Here is a 17,364-nt window from a genome sequence, read left to right on the forward strand (position 1 = left end):
GCCCTTCTGGACTGTGGTGGCAGATCTCTGTCCCCTTCTCTTCTCAGACCCTTCCTTCCACTGGGCAGCTCTGAGGGATCCCTCCTGCTCTGGGCCTCAGTTTCCCCACTGAGATCCTCAAGGAGGCCTGGCTCTTAGGCTCAGACCGTCTACGCCCTTTCTCCAAGCCCCAGCCTTTCCTGGGGTCGCGCTATGTCCGGCGGGGAGGGTTGTAGTTTTGCAGCCCCACGGGAGACCCCGAGCTTCCGCGAAGCCAGTGTGGCAGCAGGCCCGGGGTGACAGGTTCCTGCGTAGAGGGTGCAGACCCGGCGGACCGACGAGGCTGTCCGTGACGCTCCCAGCGCCCTAACGGGCCCTCGCACGGGGCCCGGCAGCGGGTTGTACCACCGCGCTCCGCTTCCTCTCGGCAACTACTCCGGCCGCGGAGCCCTCATTGGCCGCGCGCCCCGCAGCCGGCCATTGGTCCGCCGTACCTACTTTACATAGACCGCTCTGGGCCAATCGGCGCGCGTCGCCTACTTAACATGCACGCCGGCCGCCAGTCAGCGAGCGCGGGGGCCGGGCCACCACGTGCTGTTGCTAAGCTTGCGCTTCTAAATTGTTACTACCGCGGCGGGCCTATCGGAACCGAGCTTCGCATCTGTCAACATTCTCGGCCCGGCCCGAGGCGTTTGGCCGGCTCCCATTGGCCCCGGCCCAGCCGAGCGCCCGCCCCCGAAGCCGGAGTGCCGGCTTCCATTGGCTGCACCGGCCGTCGCTCGCCCTTATGTGTCAATTTGAGAGCCTGAGGCGGAGGGTGGCGGCCGAGCGCACAGGGAGTCCGCGGGAGTCGGGGAAGTGGGGCCGCCGGGCGCGCGGGGCGGGCGGCGAGCGGAGCCGGCCGGAGCGGGCCGGACAGCGGCCGCCGCCGTCCCGGAGCGCGCGCGTGCGCGCGGTCGGGCTGGTGGGCGGGAGGATGGAGCTGAACTCCCTGCTGATCCTGCTGGAGGCGGCCGAGTACCTGGAGCGCAGGGACCGAGGTAGCGCCCGCGCCCCTTTGTGCGCCGGGCCGCGGGCGGGCGGGCGGCGGCGGGGCCGGGGCCGGGGCGGGGGCCCGCTGACCGCGCCGTCTGTCCGCAGAGGCCGAGCACGGCTACGCCTCGGTGCTGCCCTTCGACGGCGACTTCGCCAGGAAGAAAACAAAGGCGGCCGGCCTGGTGCGCAAGGCCCCGAACAACAGGTACCGCCCCCCGCGCGGCTTCCCCCGCCCCGGCCCGACACCAGGGGCTTACGCCCCCGGAGCGCCCTCCCCAGCCCAGGCCCCAGCCCATAGCCCGGCTGCCGCCGCGCGCCCCGGCGGCCAGCCTGGAGGAGGAGGCGCGTCCGGGCCGCGGCAGCCCCGCCCGGCCGGCCCCGCCCGCACCGTCGCCATCTTCCCGCGGGCCGCGCCTCCTCGGCCTCTCGCGTAAACAGTGCCACGCGTACAGCGCCCGCCGCCCGGGGTCTCCTCCCGCAGCAGCTCCCCGCCCCCAAGTTGTTCTGGACTTTAACGGGCAGGAAAAGTGTTGTCAGGGGCGCTGGCCGGTGTCCCGTGGGTCTGGGGAAACTGAGGCTCGGCGCAGAGCAGCATGGAGCTGCCCGCCCTGACCTCTGCTCGCCGCCGGCGGGTGGGCTGCATCTCTCCGACTGTCTCCAAGGGCCGAGCCCCGCTACTGGGCTGAGTCCTCCCACACTCAGGGGTTTGCACGAAGAAGGCAAGAAGGAGCGTGGAGGCCTTGCCCTGGGCCCCCACCCCTCGCACAGTGGTGCCCACCGCTCGCACCCAGCGTCCTGACACAAGTGAAACTCCAGCGACCAGTGTAGGGGCACTCTTCTTTGGGTCAGAAGACCTTTTCTAAGGGACCGGAAGAGGCTGCAGGCTGCTCTGCAGCAGTCTCTCCTGGTGCCAGTAATCCTCCCCTTCCTCTGGCCTTGTACCCAGGCTGTGGAATCCCGAAAGCCGGCGTGCACAACCCTGGGTGGGAGAGAGGACCCTCAGCTAGGGCTCCCATGGGCTTCCACTCCCCTGGCTGCCGTGGGGACCACAGCACACCTGGCACTGCACAGGGGCCCACTTTGGCCCTGGACCATGTCACCAGTCTGGGAGCTGTACTTCCAGGGGCTTTGGGGCCCCTTGGCAGAGGGTGTGGCTCATTCCTGTGGCCTACTTGTTCTTGGGAAACAGAAAGGCTGGCACAAGAACCCATCTCCTGTGACGTCCTGGCGCCCTGGGCCTGGCAAGGAATTGGTTTAGTCTCCATCTGCTCTGGCTGGACATGCCTCTGAGTCCCAGCCCTTGGTGCCCTGCTGGGGACAGTTTGGGAAAGGACATGCATGGGTGGGGGGACACCATTGCCTCAGGCGTCCTTAGTGAGCGAGCTGGGCCCCTGCTGTTGGTTCTCACTTGTTGATCCCAAGTGCCCTGCCACCCGTGGAAAACTTTGGGCTGTGACCTTTTACTTCCATGGTATAGGGTACCCAAAGCTGATAACCAGGATCATAGCTAAGGTTCTCACACATGTGCTAGTTAATAGTCACCCCACTGCCTGAAGGAAATGTTATTTTTATCTCTACTTTAGGGCTGAGGCACAGGGAGATTGAACTACTTGCTAGGGCCACCCTCCCATCTCTAGGGCTCCTGTTCTGAGGTGCGATCCCGGCCTCCTACATTCTGCTGGGATGGAGACCTTGAGGGCACTGCGGAGGGACCGAGAGGGTCTCCCGAGCCAGGGTGCACCTCCCTGCTGCTCCTCTGGGTGGAGCCCCGCTCCCCCAGTGCTTCAGGCACCCCACGGCTCACTGGCGGCCCCGCGCGGCTGTCCTGGCCCAGCGGGGCCTCAGCCAGCCCAGCCCAGGGTCCAGGGCGGTGCAGGGTCCAGAGGATGCAGAGCCCTGACTCGGCAGGGCAGCTCCACACCTCCAAGGCTCTGTGTCCCCCTGAGGTGAGGGGAAGGGATGGGCACAGCGAGGAGCAGGATGAGGCGTGAGTCATGGGGCAGAAGGGCAACGTGTGTTGGAGGAGACGGCGGCCTCCACGGTTGCCAGGGCTTCAGCAAGGGCTTTCGGGGGCAGTGGTTCAGCAGGAGGGGGCTGGAGCCAGCCTGCCAGGGATCAGATCCTGCAGGGAAGTGGGCAGAAGGGTGCCTACTTCGAGGGGTTGAAGGCATGAGTGAATGGTGAAGCTGGGAACCCACTTAGCACGGCCCTGGCCAGGGAGTCCCTCCCCTCCCCAGGCCACTGTGCTCCTGGGACCTGAGTGACCATCTCCCCACAAGGCTCTACGAGTGTCTGGACCAGGGGAGGCCTTCAGGAGGGCTCTGGCCCCTCTACGTCCCCCGGCTGCCCGAGCAGCGCCCCGTCCGTCCAGGATGGGGTCCAGCCAGCCGTGAGGGGCAGGCTGGCAGGCTTCTCTGCACTGAGGGACGCTCGCTGCCCCTCACATCCCTGAGAAGTGAGCAGACCCACAGATCCACAGCGCCGGGCTGCGGTTCAGGCCAGCGAGGAGCCTGACGGCCGTGCCCCCTCCTGGCCCCAGCCAGCCCTGGCAGAGGTTCGGAGGCTCCTTGCCCAGCCCATGTGACCAGCAAGGCCCTCGAGGCCCTGGAACCTGGGTCTGGAGGTTCTGAGGCTACACAGGGCAACCCGGGAGCCGGCTGCCCTGGTGGGAGGAGGGGAGGCCTTGGGCCCCACTTGGCTGTGGTGGGACCATGAACCCTGGCAGGTGCGCAGGCAGGCAGGATGGGCAAGCCTGAGGGGTAGGGATGGGAGACACCTACTCCTGAGCTCCTGGAGCAGGAGAGAGCGAGGGCAGGTAGGCAGGGGCGGCAGAGTGTCTGGGAAGGAGTGAGGGGTAGGGGTCGCAGGGCCTGGTCTGGGTGTGCTCCACGGGGGCCTGGGTCCTCTGCTCCCGTGTGAGGCCGCCTGGGAAGCCTCAGAGCGCTGGCTGGCCCCCAGGGTTCCTGCCTGGATGAGGAGGGTGACCTGGGAGCGGGAGCTGGGCTGCGCTGCCTCCTTGTCACCGTGCTCCTGCTCTCTGTGGTACGCAGGCTCTGTGCTCCTGTCTGAAGGTGGGCAGGGCTTGGGCAGCAGATGGGGCCGCCGCCCCCAGAGAGGCCAGTCCTGCCAGGCCCTGGCCCCTCAGGGAAGCAGAGGGGCCAGCCTCGGTCTCCCCACTGGCCCAGAAGCATCCCTGTCCCAGAGCCCCCCCTCTTGGGCTGATCCCTCATGGGCCAGGACCACTCTGTTGCCAGGTGTCCCCGTTGGCATGGTGGGCTATGATCATGCAGGTGTATGAGCCGGGTGGGGTGGGGATGGTTCTCTGGCTGGTGATACTGGGCCAGGACGCCCGTGTCCTGAAGTCCTGGCCTCTGTGGTCACCTGCCCTTGGCCTTCTGTGCCAGCCCAGGTGGCTCCCAGGACACCGCTAGCCTCGGGGAGTGGGGAGCCGAGAAGGCAGGTGGCTCGGTGCCCAGGCAGCCTTGGAAGCACTGGGTGGCCAAGCCCCAGGACCGGCTACTGCGGCTCCTCGGGCCCGGCCCACCCCTTCTGAAAGGGAACTGGACCCTCCTGCCAGCCGGGCACCCCTGGACACGGCTGCACCTCTGTGTCTCTCTTGTTCGTCATTGGGTGTGAGGTCCTCCAGCTTTTGGTCAGTAGCTACTCACCTGCCCCAGCCCTGCCTGTCCTGGGCCATCCTGGGGCCCAGACCATCCCCACGCTGTCTGCAGGTCCCCGGGCCCCTGAGTAGGGCCCTCATCCTGTGCTCTGGTGGTGCTCTGGTGGTGGGCAGCGAAGTGAGCTCTGTCTTTGTGTCTCTCTAAACAGGTCTTCACACAATGAACTAGAAAAGCACAGGTAAGTGATCTCCTGTTCCCCACGCTCCGCCACGTGAGCCGCCTGATACACCCCACCCACCCTTCTGCTGCGGCCATGCTGTGGCCAGCCCCAGCCCCTCTCCCTGCCTCTGTGTCCTGGCTATGGCCCTCGTCCTGGGAAGGGGCCTTCTTGACGGAAGAGGCCAGGCTCTGCTCTCAGGCACTCCCATGCTAGCAGGCAGGGGTGGGGGGCCAGGCCCTGCTCTTGCGAGCTCAGCCTGGGGTCCGGAGCCAGGTGGGGGTCAGTGACTTGGGGCAGGGCCCCTTGTGCTGTGTGTCATTCAGGGCCGGCTCCCTGGAAGAGGAGCTCCGTCTGTTTTGGGGGGTCTGAGCCCTTTTGGGAGCAGGTCCTTAGCTCTTAGGATGCTGGCCTGCCACCGGGAAGGTTCAGCCCTCTTGGTCTGGGACCCCTTGTGCCCTGGGGCCTGCCTTCCAAGGAGTTCCCAGTAGAGTCTTGTCCACGGGCAGTGGGATGGGCAGCCAGTCGCTGGCCACGTGGGCCTGCTGGGAAGCTGTGGCCCAGGGCAGGATCCAGGGGAGTCCACTTCGTGCCCACCCATGGGCAGGATCCAGGGGAGTCCACTTCGTGCCCACCCATGGGCAGGATCCAGGGGAGTCCACTTCGTGCCCACCCATGGGCAGGATCCAGGGGAGTCCACTTCGTGCCCGCCCATGGACCACAGGGATGGGTCCATTCTGGTCCTCCTCTGGGGAGTTGGGGGGCTTGCGTGAGAAGCCGGAGGGACAGCATGGCTGCCCGAAGGGCCTCTGCCCTCCAGCCCCGGTCAGCCCCAGGGCCCTGTGCTCTTGACTGCCGTCCTCTCTCCCTGGCTGTCTCGGCCTGCTACTCGAGCTCCAGGCCTCCCTCTGCAGTGGGGACGAGGTGCGGTGGACAGGGGTCCTCATGGCCGATCGCAGCCGGGCTGGTGGGAGCTGTGTGTGCGTACAGGGGCCCCAAAGGCAGGAGCCCTGAAGCCAGGCCCAGGGGTGACTCCCAGAGGGATGCTGTCGGTAGCTTTCTCCTGACCTTTGCTCCCATCTCCGGAATGGGCCAGTTCTTTCCTCCTTTCTTGGCTTGGGATGGGGTGGGGAATGGGGGTCTGCACACAAGATGAACTCTCCCAGGCTGCCCTGGAGCTCGGCCAGCCCTGTGTCCCCGCCCCCCATGTCTGCACCCACGGCAGCGCCAGCTGCTTCTCCCCTGGGATCAGGGCCTCTGCTGGGCGGGCGCTGAGCGGGGCCGGGACGCTCTGTTCTCTGGAGGAGTCGCACTTCCTGGACTGCTGCTGTGCGTTTGGGGGGTTCCTGAGGGACCATGGAGGTGGGGCAGGTGCAGGCGCCCAGAGAGCCAGGCCGGCCCCGGGGTTGCTCCCTGGCTGGAGGAGACGGCCAGCCTTGACTGGGGCCCGGAGCCGGGGCAGGCACGTGGGGCTGTTCTGGGGACGGCTTCCCACGGTGGCACCTGGAGAACAGCCCCTGAGCGCAGACGGGGGCGGGGGGCGGGGGACGTGGGGGGAGGGGGGGTGGCTAGGGCATGGCAGCCTGCGGAGGAGAACGAGGGCTGGCCTTTGACCCCTGCAACTGCCCCTTGACCCTGGTCTTGGCCTCAGCCTCCTCCTCCCAGAGCCTGCCCTTAGGCTGGGCCTCGTGGGGCCCTTTTGAGACCCAGAGGCGGGGCGGGTGGGCAGCCTGGGGTCTCTCTGTACTCCCCCCAGCCCAGTGCAGGGGCCTCTGTTCCTGGCTGGCCCGTAAGCAGGTGTGGTCCGCCCTGAGGAGCCCACAGACCTGGGGCTTGGGACCCTGTTGGGGCCCTCGGTCACGGCTGTACCTGTGGCCGCCTGATGCTGATGCCGGATGCCCCTGGCTGCTGGCCACAGGAAGGGCCGTGTGCCGTCCCAAGGAAGGAAGGAAGCACCTGGCTGGGTCACCCGGCCGGCCCCGGGGAGGTTGGCCCTGGATGTCGCCTTCCCCGGGAGGCATGCCGTGTTGGGCCTGCGGGACTTCCCCTTGCCGGTGCTCGGAGCCAGTGGCCCACCCTAGGCCCACCCTAGCCTGCCCTGTTCCTCCTCCCCTCCCTCCCCTTCCCCTCAGAGACAGCAGCTCCAGCTGGTCTGCTCAGGCCAGTGCTTGGCTCCTGACCCCGGGGACTGGGGTTTGCGATGGCCACGTGTTCCTTGGCAGGATGCTCCCGCCCAGGCCCAGCTCCAGGCTTTCGCTTTTGTGGGGGGGGGGGGGGAGGGGGCCCTCAGCATCCCCCTGGCGGGGCAGGACCCATCACGGAGGCCAGCCCAGGGCCCTCAGTGGAGCTGCCCACCTCTCCCCAGCATGGAGATGGTTATTCGGGTCCTGGGTGGATCCTTCCGAGGGAGGAGGGAGGCCTGCTCTGCAGCTGCCCCGTCTGCCTGATGCAGCCACACGAGACCTCCCAACAGCTAGGAAATACAGGGGGACGGGCAGCACCGGGCTACCTCGCTCCCCGTCCCACCCCCTGAGGAACCACGGGTGGGTGTCCTTGTCGCCTCTTCCCGAAGCCAGGCTTGGGGAGGTTCAGAGCGTGGCTTTGCCCGGCGGCTGGGGGATCTGGTGTGGGAGCTCTGGGTCCTCTTCTGAGGGGCAGGGGGCTCTCGGTGAGAAGCTGGGTAGGCCTGCGTCAGGGCTGGGCTGGGGCCAGCCGCACGGGCAGGAGCTGCCATTCACAGCCATGCAGGTCTGCACGGGGTTCCTTCAGGAAGCGGCGGGTTTTCAAAGCTCCCAGGAATGCTGGGCACAGCCGAGGGGCGCTGGCGCGGGGCTTGGGCACCGTAGCCGCTTCAGAGCAGGGCCGAGCGAGAGCCCAGTGTAGCGCGGGTCCTTGGCACCTCCTCCAGCTTCAGGGAGGTGGTGGCGATGCCCACTCCCCACAGGGGTGGGACCCTGGGGCTCAGATGGGTGGGGGCCTGCCCGGGGCCCCGCCGGAGCTGGTTCCCAGCCCTGCAGCCCCGCTGGACGCTCTCCGGGAGTTGGCTTGGCGTGTCGTCCGGTGTTGAACATGGCACGGCTGCAGCCGGCGGCCTCTCTTTGTCTCTTGAGAAGCCTCTGCTTTATGATTACTAAAGCGGTCTGTTCATGGACGTGCGAGGACCCGCCTGTGCCCCACCCCAGAGACGGCATCCTAGGCAGTGGGGAGGCCAAGCCTGCATCCTCCGCCTCCTCCTCCTCCTCCACATGGGTACTGAGGGATAAGAACAGAACCTCGTTACCTGCTATTTCCTAACTTGACCCTTCCCCTGACACCCCGCGGGCCCTGTCCGCCTGTGTCCATGCATCCTCCTTGTCCCCTAGGCTGGGTGCCCGCACGGGACATGCAGCTGTACCGCAGGGTTCTGAGTGATGGCTCTCCAGTAAACACAGACGGTGCTGCAGTCTGCTGGGTCTGGTGCTGGGGGGTAGATTTGTGGGGCCGCAATCCTAGACCTAGAAATGCCGGTTGAGGGCTTGAATCGCCTTGGTGGCCCTTCAGAACTGTCATCCCACCGGGGAAGCCGGAACTGCCTGCTGGCCAGCTCGACAGCTAGTTGCACCTTTTCATTTCAGCCCAAATTACCATCTCCTCGGTAAGCTTTCCTTTTCTAGATCGCTGCCACATGGAGTTGGTTTTGTGTTAGGTTAGCTGTTTGTGTTCTGCAACTTGCCTGTCTGTGTCCTTTGCCTGTTTTCACGTTAAGATACTCCTCTTTTTAGTTTTGGTGTGTATGAACTCAAAATGGCATGAATACTAACGGTTTGTCTTTTATGTGTATTGCAGATGTTTTTCTGCTGTTATTTGTCTTTTACCTGTGTTTTTTCTTTCATGTACAAATATGTCCTTTTCTGATTGTAAAAGTAATATGTGGGTTTTTTAGCATAGAAAATCTGGAAAATACAAAAAACGCACAAAGCCAAAGAAATAAACGTTGCCAACCACGTCACGCGGAGACGCATGCTTCCTGCTCTTCATTGTGTCTCGTGGAGTCTCTCGTGTGCATCTGTTGCTTTATTTTTGACCCTATCTTGGGTTAGTTGTCACATAGGTGGTTTTGTATTCTGATATTTTCACTTCTGTTCGTGATGTGAAAATGTGGAATATACTGAAATGATGATATGCTTGCCTCTGGGTGGTAGAATTTGGGGGGTACTTTTCATTTATTTTTTTCTTTTGATTTGCATCTTCCAATTTTCCACAAAGATCACGTACTGTGTATGTACTCAAACGGTAGATTGTAAGAATTGCCGTTTGCCATGATGAGTGGACAAGGGACCCCCGCTTGTGAACTTGGTGCAGGTGGTGGGTCCGGGGTCTCTGATTGTGAGCTGTGCTTGAGCACATAGCGCCATTCGCTGGGGGGGGCTTTGCGCCCCCTGCCCCACAGTCCCAGCACCTTGGAGGTGGGGAGGCTGAGGCTGCCGGACCCTGGGGACCACGCGGCAGTGAGCCCCCTGGTGTGCCCCCTTCCGCAGCCCTGTGTGAGCGTGGGGGCAGGGCTCCTCTCTGAAGATCTTCCAGCCTTGAGGTGGACCCTGGGGCCTGCTTGGAACGCAGATCCCTGGTGTCCAGGCTTCAGACCCCTGCTCTACGTGGCCTGGTGTCCGAGTGCAGCCTCAGTCTCGTGTTCTAGAAGTTCTTTCTAAGGTCAAACTCAGGTTCACCAGGAGAACTCTAGGCCCTGGGTGCCAGAGGCTGGGGTGCCGGGTGGGGAGGAGCTTCGTCAGCAGGAGGGTGCCGTGTGGACATGGGTGACAGACGTAGGGCCCTCCTCCCGTCGGGTGGGGCTGTTATCGCTGCTCCGCAGATGGGCTCCTGCCCTGCACTGAGCTGCCCACTCCCTCCCTGCGCTTCGGGGGCCCCCTCTGTCCTAGGGACATGGCCACTGCTGCCCGATTTCCTTCCAGAGTCTAAGGGAGACTGGATTTGCCAGGGCTTTGGATCATGGGGGATGACAGGTGGGGCCGCCAGGGTTGGCGCCCTCGGGGGAAGGAGCACGCCAGCAGTGGTGATGGGGGGCAGTGGGTCGTCAGAGCCTCGGGGAAGCCTGTCATGTGCCCTTGCGGTCCTCTCCTAAGAGCTTCGCCTAAGCAGGGCATCTTTGTTTGGAAACCACCTGGGCAGCCTGCAGGGGCTCCGGTGGGTCACGTGCCATCAGCGTGCTTTGGGGGTGAACCTTGGCCGCCCCGTGCCCCCGCCCCCCCGTGGCCTCTGCCACCCACCCTCCCCAGACCAGATGAGCCAGGGAAGAAGGGCACATCCAGGTCACAGCTCCTCGCCCTGTAGGTGACCAAACGCTGTTGAGTTTAACGGTTCCAGTTCCGTGGGAAAACTGCATTCATCTTCATGGACGGGGGGACAAAACCTAGAACAAAGCAGTTTGCAAAGGGGTCCCAGACTCGGGTGGGAGGGGCTCGTCCTTGGCCTTCCCTGACTTGGACAGACTCATGTTTCTGTGGTGACGACAGTGACCAGAGAGCACCCTGCACTTGGCGAGGTGGGGGACGGAAGGCTTGTCTGGGGCGTCCCGGATCTCCGCCCAGGAGAGCATGACCAGTGCCCTGTGCCTCTCCCCCTCCAAGTTTCCCCCCACCGCCTTCTGGACCCCACTGGGGAGGGTGGGGACAACAGGGTGAGTTGGGGCTCTGAGAGCCTGGCTGTAGCACTCGGAGGCTCTGGGGGCCATGATGGGCTGGCTGGCCACACGGGCCCAGCCACAGGCCCCGCCCTTTTACTGGGGCTTCTGGAGGGCCGTGGGTGCCAGGCTGCTCCCGGGGGCTGGGAGGGGAGCCCAGGGAGGGACCCTCAGCAGGTCGGTGCGGGCTTCCGGCTGGCCGCCCCCTGCCCACCCCACTGCCCCCAAAGCTCTCGGGCTGCTCTGCTGCACTGTCACCGTGCTGGGCTGTGCCGCCCCCGCCTGACCGTTCCGTCTCTGGTTCTTTCAGACGAGCCAAGCTCCGGCTCTACCTGGAGCAGCTCAAGCAGCTGGTGCCCCTGGGCCCTGACAGCACCCGCCACACCACGCTGAGCCTCCTGAAGCGTGCAAAGATGCACATCAAGGTGAGCAGGGCCGCGCCGTCATCCCGGCGGTCCCCGTGCACCCTGGGGAGTGGCCAGAGGGCCTGAGGGTGGGGTGGGGAGCCCGCCCAGCAGGTGCACAGCGGGGCCAGGGTGGGGGGCACTCTGGTGGGTGAGGGGCACGGCAGCGGGAGCCGCTGAGGGTTGAGGGAGCGGCAGGCACAGGCTGGGTTTTGTTGGGTGGGGGTGGGAGGCGGGCATGGGCTGCACATTGCCCCCCCGGACCCTGGGGTGTGAAGTGGCAGCAGCTGGAAGGAAGGCTGGGGGAGGGTGGGATGGGGCTCCTTCCATGCCGATGCCATCGTTGGAGGCTGGTGGGAAGCAGGCGGCCCCGATGTGTAGGGAGTTTCTGGGGCGGGGGTAGGGGTTGGTCTCCAGGGCCTGGCGGTGGGGTGTGGGCTGAGTGAGACGCTACCTCGGGCTGGCCCCCTAAGTCTTAGGACGGAGACCTACTGGCTTGGGGGTCTAGGGACACTTGGGCCAAACAGGGAGGGTCTCAGTCCTCCCGCCGGGCCGCCCCCGAGCCTGCGCAGGTGTGCGCTCCCCCAGGCAGGGCGGCAGGAGCACTGAGGGGGCACAGCCGGTGCCCTGGGCCCCTCACGGAGAGGCCGCGGCTCAGTGCCTGGGAAGGTGTGGAGCAGTCGGGCGGGCAGGGCGGCCGGAGTGTGCAGGGAAGAGCCCCTGTGGGCAGGGCTGTTGTCTGGGACGGGTGCCAGGCCACGGCTGGGCGGCGCTGTCCCAGGGCTTCAGGCCCACACGTGACTCCGTTTGGCCAAGCTGGCTGGTGGCCGTAGGCCTTCTGGAGCTGGTCAGCAGACGCAGAGCACGGGGCTGGGGGTGGCACCTACATAAACTCCCGGTGGGCGCGAGGAGGGGGTGCATCAGGCCTTTGGGGCCCAGGCCGAGTGGGGGATGGGAACCTGCCCTGGCCCTTGTGCCCTGGCGCGTCCCGGTGGCGGGGGGTGCCCCGCCGCGGGCTCACAGCTCCTGTGCCCCCAGAAACTGGAGGAGCAGGACCGCCGGGCGCTGAGCATCAAGGAGCAGCTGCAGCGGGAGCACCGCTTCCTGAAGCGGCGCCTGGAGCAGCTGTCGGTGCAGAGCCTGGAGCGCGTGAGAACGGACAGCACAGGCTCCGCCGTCTCCACCGACGACTCGGAGCAAGGTGGGGACGTGCGGGCCGCCTGCAGGGGCTTTGGGTGTGGGCGTCGTGCGGCCCTGGGTGGTGGGAAGCTGGGAGGGTGGGGCCGGCCTCGGGGAGGCCTGGGGGAGGATGGGTCGAAAGTCCCTGGCATGTCAGAGGCATGTCAGGGCCCCTGTGTGAGGTGGCAGAGGGGACGGGATGAGGAAGGTGAGGCGTGGAGGCCAGGTGACCTGCCCACGTGAGGGCCAGAGCTAGGCTCGGGCCCGGCAGCGTGCCTCGGGAGGCCTGGCTGGCACTGGCACGGCCTCTGACCCCACCCCGTCTGTTCTCTGCAGAAGTGGACGTAGAGGGCATGGAGTTTGGCACCGGCGAGCTGGACAGTGTTGGCAGCGGCAGTGACGTGGACGACCACTACAGCCTGCGTGGCGGCTGCAGCCACGGCAGCTACGGGCCCCCCTGCAGGCGGCCTGGCCGCCCCGGCCTCTCGTAGGCCCTGCCCTCTGCTCCTCGGCCCGCCTGCCCGCCCAGCCGAGCGTGTCAACCCTCCGGTCCTTGAAGTCTCTCCACGGGCCCACTGCTGTGCCATTCTGGAAGCTCCGGCTGCCGCCTGGGCTGCCCGCCTCCGCCCGCCTGCCGGTCAGGGCCTGCGGCGCCGCCGCTCCTCCCACCCAGGCAGGGACCCCTACGGGGAGGCGGGGCCCAGCTCCCACGTCCCGGAGCCCCGCATAGCCGCCCACGGTCTGTTCTCAGATTCCTAATCATTCCAGAAGTATTAAATATCATTGCTGCAAACCTCGGCGGGCGCCGTGTGAGGGGCTTAATGACCACCACGGGGAGCTCAGACCCCAACCCCGGATCCCAGGAGAAAGGAGTGGACCGAGGAAGGAAGGAAGGCGTGGCTCTCCGTCCATCCGTCCATCTATCTGTCGGTCCACGTAGGCTCCTGAGGCGTGGACAGAGGGATCCATGAAGGGCGGGACTCGGGTGAGCACCCTGGGGCAGGTGGGCGGACGGGGGCCTTTGCACCCCCAAGTGTCAGGAGCCAGGGCTGGGCTTCTGGGGAGTGCCAGGCTACCCCACTCCGATCTGGGCGGCTTCTGCTCTGTCGTTAGACCCCTCAGATGTACACACGCATGCACCTAGGCACACACGCCTGCCCGCACACACGTGCACACATGCAGACACACGTGGTCACTGGACCCAGAGGTCCTTGTGAGCCAGAGGGCACATGTCCTGGGGCCTTCAAGGGTCAGTTGGGCAAATGGTGGCCCGCGGCCTGTGCCTGGCTCCTCCTCCCACCCCCCAGCTCCCCTGCCCAGTCTGGCCAGGGAAGGGACTTCTTCTCCCAGCAGGGGCTGAGGAGTGCTGGGGGCTACGAGTTGAAACCACTGGGTCCTCAGAGGGCTTGCTCGTCTCCCTTTAAAAGACAAAACAAAAAGTTGCTGCACTGCCCAGCAGCCCAGAACGAGGCTCCCGGGAGAGAAGCTTTTCCCAAAAAACCAAGGAGAAACATTTTTAAAAAGAGAAAGAGGCCGTGATGTCGGTGTGTGTCGCCTATTTCCTGTACAAGATTTTTCTACTCTATTTTCCTAGCCGTTATCGCGTCCTTGTTTGCTGAGGGGTGGGAGCGACCCAGCGTCTCAGGGACTCGTCTGTCTGTCACCGTTGTCCAAGCGTGCCTTGTGTCCCGTGTCTGGCTCCACCCGACCGCCACCACCAGCATCTCCCGCGTGGCTCACGGGACGCCCCCAGGTGCCCTCCTGGCCGCCTCCTCGTGGGGCGCCCCTCCCGGCCGCCAGGCTTCCTGGGAGTGTGGCTGCCGGGCCAGGTCAGGTCGCCGCTGTGCAGCAGCAGGGCGGCGCTCTGTCACCTGGTGGGAGGGGCTGTGACCCATGCAGCCTGGCCTCCTTGGGGCCGGGGGTGGGGGTGTGGGTGCGGCTGCTACCAGAGAAATAGGTTCCTCCCTGCACCTAGCTTGAAGCCTGCCTCCTCCCGACCTGAGCAAGGGCTCCGGGTGTCAGGCTTCGGCAGCTGCTGAGGACAGCTGTTCACCCTGGGCGACTGGCCTGGGCATTAGGAGGCTTCTCCTGGCCTTTTGTCCCTGAGTCTTTGTCCCCGGGGACCACACAGCAGCGTTCAGGTGGAGGGCTGTTGGGCTGACTCACAGCAGCGTCGGCCACCCTGTCTGGTGCATTGCAGACGATTTCCAGATCGCAGGGGGAAGATTTGTGTTTATCTTTGTCACGCTGACGGACACCCCAGGTGGGTGGCCTGCTGAAGCAGAAAGGGATCTCTGGAAACAACTCTGGCACAGAACCTGCCCTCCACGGGCCGGGGATGGCGGTGGAGAGCAGGCTTGTCGGGGGGCGGTGCACGCGGCCAGGGAGACCATCTGAACGTTTTGCCGGTGGTTGCAAGGCAAAGCGTTGTGTTGGCACCTCCTTCCAGCGCCCCCGGGGTCCCCTGGGGTCCAGCGTGCCCGGAAGGGGCTTCTGCCGTCTGCCGGAGCACACCCACTGAGCGCTCCTTGCGAGGACCCCACACCATCTGAGCAGGGCAGTAACACCCACGTTTAAGAGCCTTCTTCAGGAGCTATAACTCCAGGTCCCCGGGATGGTCCGTGTTCTGAATTCTTAAAGCATCCGCTCTCCAGCCAGCCCCAACACGTGGGGGAGGTTCTGCTCCCCTCCCTGGCTGGCAGAATCCTACCCAGGTGACTAGCTGTGGCCCTCAGCCGACCTTCCGGGCAGCTCAGCCCATGGCTTTTCAGGCCTCGGTTCCCATGTGGACCGGGGAGTTGGCCTCACTGGCCATCCAGAGGTGCTGGGGTCCCAGATGCCACTCCTCGCCACCAGCAGACACCAGTGAGGGTCTGGTGCTAGAGCTACTCACATACCCACACCCCCCCTCCCCCGGCCATCGGCACAGCCCCTGCTGCTGGCCAGGGGGACCCAGAGAGTTGTTAAGAGCAAACCTGAGTGTTGTGGGGTCCGTAGAGAGCCAGCGGGACCAGAACAGGGCCCAGGGCATCCTGTGCCCTCTCTGCGTGTGCCCTCCCACACCCACCTGGACCTCGATGGCCAAGAGCTTGGAAGCCCAGGCTCAGGTTTGGGTCCACACCCTCACTGTGAGGCGGCCCTCATGCCTCAGTGCAGGCCCAGCCGGTTGGGGCGGCTGCAGGAAGGCTCCCCACCGCCCCCCACCCCGTGGGCCCTGCCTCTGCCCGGGCAGAGCGGGTCTCAGAAGCACGGCGCCCAAGCTCACTTTCTCGGGCGGATGGAGCCATGAGCTCAACTACGGCCCCGAGGGCCCCCACCCCCACGTCTGCCCCAGACAGTCCCCACCTGCTGGGTGGGACGGGCTCCCGCACTCTCCCACCCCGTCTCTCTGGGCCAGCTAACCGGGGCCCCGCCACTGCCGTGCACGAAGGACTCAGACCACACGCGGCCACGTCTTGGGCAGTAGGGCAGGTTCTGCGCCAGAGTCGGGGGCCGCCCAGGGGGCCTGGTGCTGGCCAGGTGGGCATGTTACAAGAGCCACGCTGGAGAGAGATGGGCCACCCACCCGCCCGTTCAGCCTGTGCACCGGGAGGGACTGTGCTGTACCGTTCTGTCTTTGTAACATAAATACAGATTTTTATACCTCACCTCTCTGGCTTCGTTCTTTCCAGGTTCTTTCCATTACCGTGTTGGGCTCCCCTCCCCTCGGCCTCCATAGGGAGCCTGAGCCCACTGGGCGCCTTGGTGGTCCTCAGCACCCTGCCCATAGCCTCAGCTTTCTGGGAGTCCCAGGAGACCACGGGCCTCCCCCTCCTACAAGTCGGCCACCAAGACGCCACCATCACAGCTGCCTCTCTGGACAGTCACCTGGAGATGGAGGTGGGGGTCAAGGTGGAAGCCCTGCCCCCCCAGCCTTGGCCTGTTTGCCAAGCAGGAGCTCTTGCCAGCCTCAGACTTTGCCTCTGGGGCTGGGGCACTGCCCCATGAGGACAGCTAGGCCCTCAGGGTGCTCCGTGCCAGCCAGGTGTCCTCTGCTGGTGCCCGCAGCCCACCCGCGTGTGCCTGTGCCCTTTCTGCACGGCGGCTGCTGGCTCTAAGGGCTGCAGCGCAAGGAAACCCTCCTTGGACCTGTCCTCAGTGTCCCCAGAATGTCCTGTTGTGCAGGATAGGGGTGTGAAGCAGTGTGGCCCCAGGGAGGGCAGCCCGGGGAGGAAGTGCCCACCCAGAGAGTCGGGTAGCCAGGACCGGGCTTTCCTGGGAACCGGGGCTGCCAAGCTGGGCTCAGGCACAGCACACACAGGCGGCTCCACGAGACCTGCCAGCGGGTTTGGTGTGCATCCGTGGGAGAGGACCTAGAGGGGCCCTGGGGCACCTGACTTCGTCCTCCCTCCCCCAGCAGGAAGCAGTATTCTGGCCTCTTGAACCTGTGTGAGTCCCCTGGGGGCACCTCTAGAAAAGAAGGGAATCCTACTGGGAATGCAGCTGGGGCCTTGAGCCGCCAGGACTTGGGTATGAATTTAAGTGGGACTATTTGAATCTAAATATTACTATGACTTTAAATCACCATCACTTTTTATTGAGGGCGTCAGGGCTAAGCACTTGAGGTACTTAGCACCTAAGGTCCTCATCCTGGGCCTGTCTCACAGGTAGCTGAGTCTCAGGGGAGGTGCCTGCCTTCCTCAGGTCGCCCACCGGAAGGTGGTGGCCCTGGGACCCGACCTAGCCCTCTGGGAAGCCCTTCCACAGCCCAGTGCCATCTCTGAGTGTCAGGCCTGGATTATAGCAAGCACCACCCACGCCCCAAGCGGGAGGACACCTGCCTCAGTCTCAACCCTCCCGCCCGCGCTCTCCTCGGCAGCCAGAATGGCTTCTGGTGGTCCTGTTGCCCCCATCGCCTCCAGGATCAAACCCAGTTGCCCTGTCCTCTCCCCACCCACTCCTGTGCCTTCAGCTCTGCCCAAGCCCACCCCAGCTCCCTCCCCCGTCCCTCCACACTCACCAACCCCTCGGCTCCCAGCTCCCAGCTCCCAACTCCTCTGGGAAGTGGGTCTTCCTATCACACTTTTGCTGGGGTTATGGCCGCCCAGATCGGTGCTGGGGTACGCTGACTACTCAGTGGCCAGGCCCTTTTCAGGCTGGTTCCTTCCCTCCTTTCCCAGCTCCTCGCCAGGCCAAGCCTCAGGGCACACTAGCCCCACAGAGATCTTTCCAGAATGTCAGTGGGATTATCCTCTTAGCCGTCTAGTTTGCGGT

At 65.1% G+C, this 17,364-nt stretch overlaps 1 protein-coding gene across 1 annotated transcript; it reads left to right on the forward strand.

Annotated features, from left to right (window-relative positions):
* The first annotated feature begins 797 nt into the window (after positions 1-797).
* Positions 798-15,758, forward strand: MXD4 (MAX dimerization protein 4). Its single transcript, XM_082390952.1, has 6 exons — positions 798-1,019; positions 1,120-1,219; positions 4,843-4,872; positions 10,839-10,953; positions 11,971-12,133; positions 12,448-15,758. Exons 1-6 carry the CDS (start codon positions 956-958, stop codon positions 12,600-12,602), a joined length of 627 nt encoding a protein of 208 aa, XP_082247078.1. The 5' UTR covers positions 798-955; the 3' UTR covers positions 12,603-15,758.
* Positions 15,759-17,364: the final 1,606 nt, after the last annotated feature.

Source organism: Balaenoptera borealis (assembly GCF_965194805.1).
Source record: "Balaenoptera borealis genome assembly, chromosome: 4".
Classification (NCBI taxonomy): Eukaryota; Metazoa; Chordata; class Mammalia; order Artiodactyla; family Balaenopteridae; genus Balaenoptera; species Balaenoptera borealis.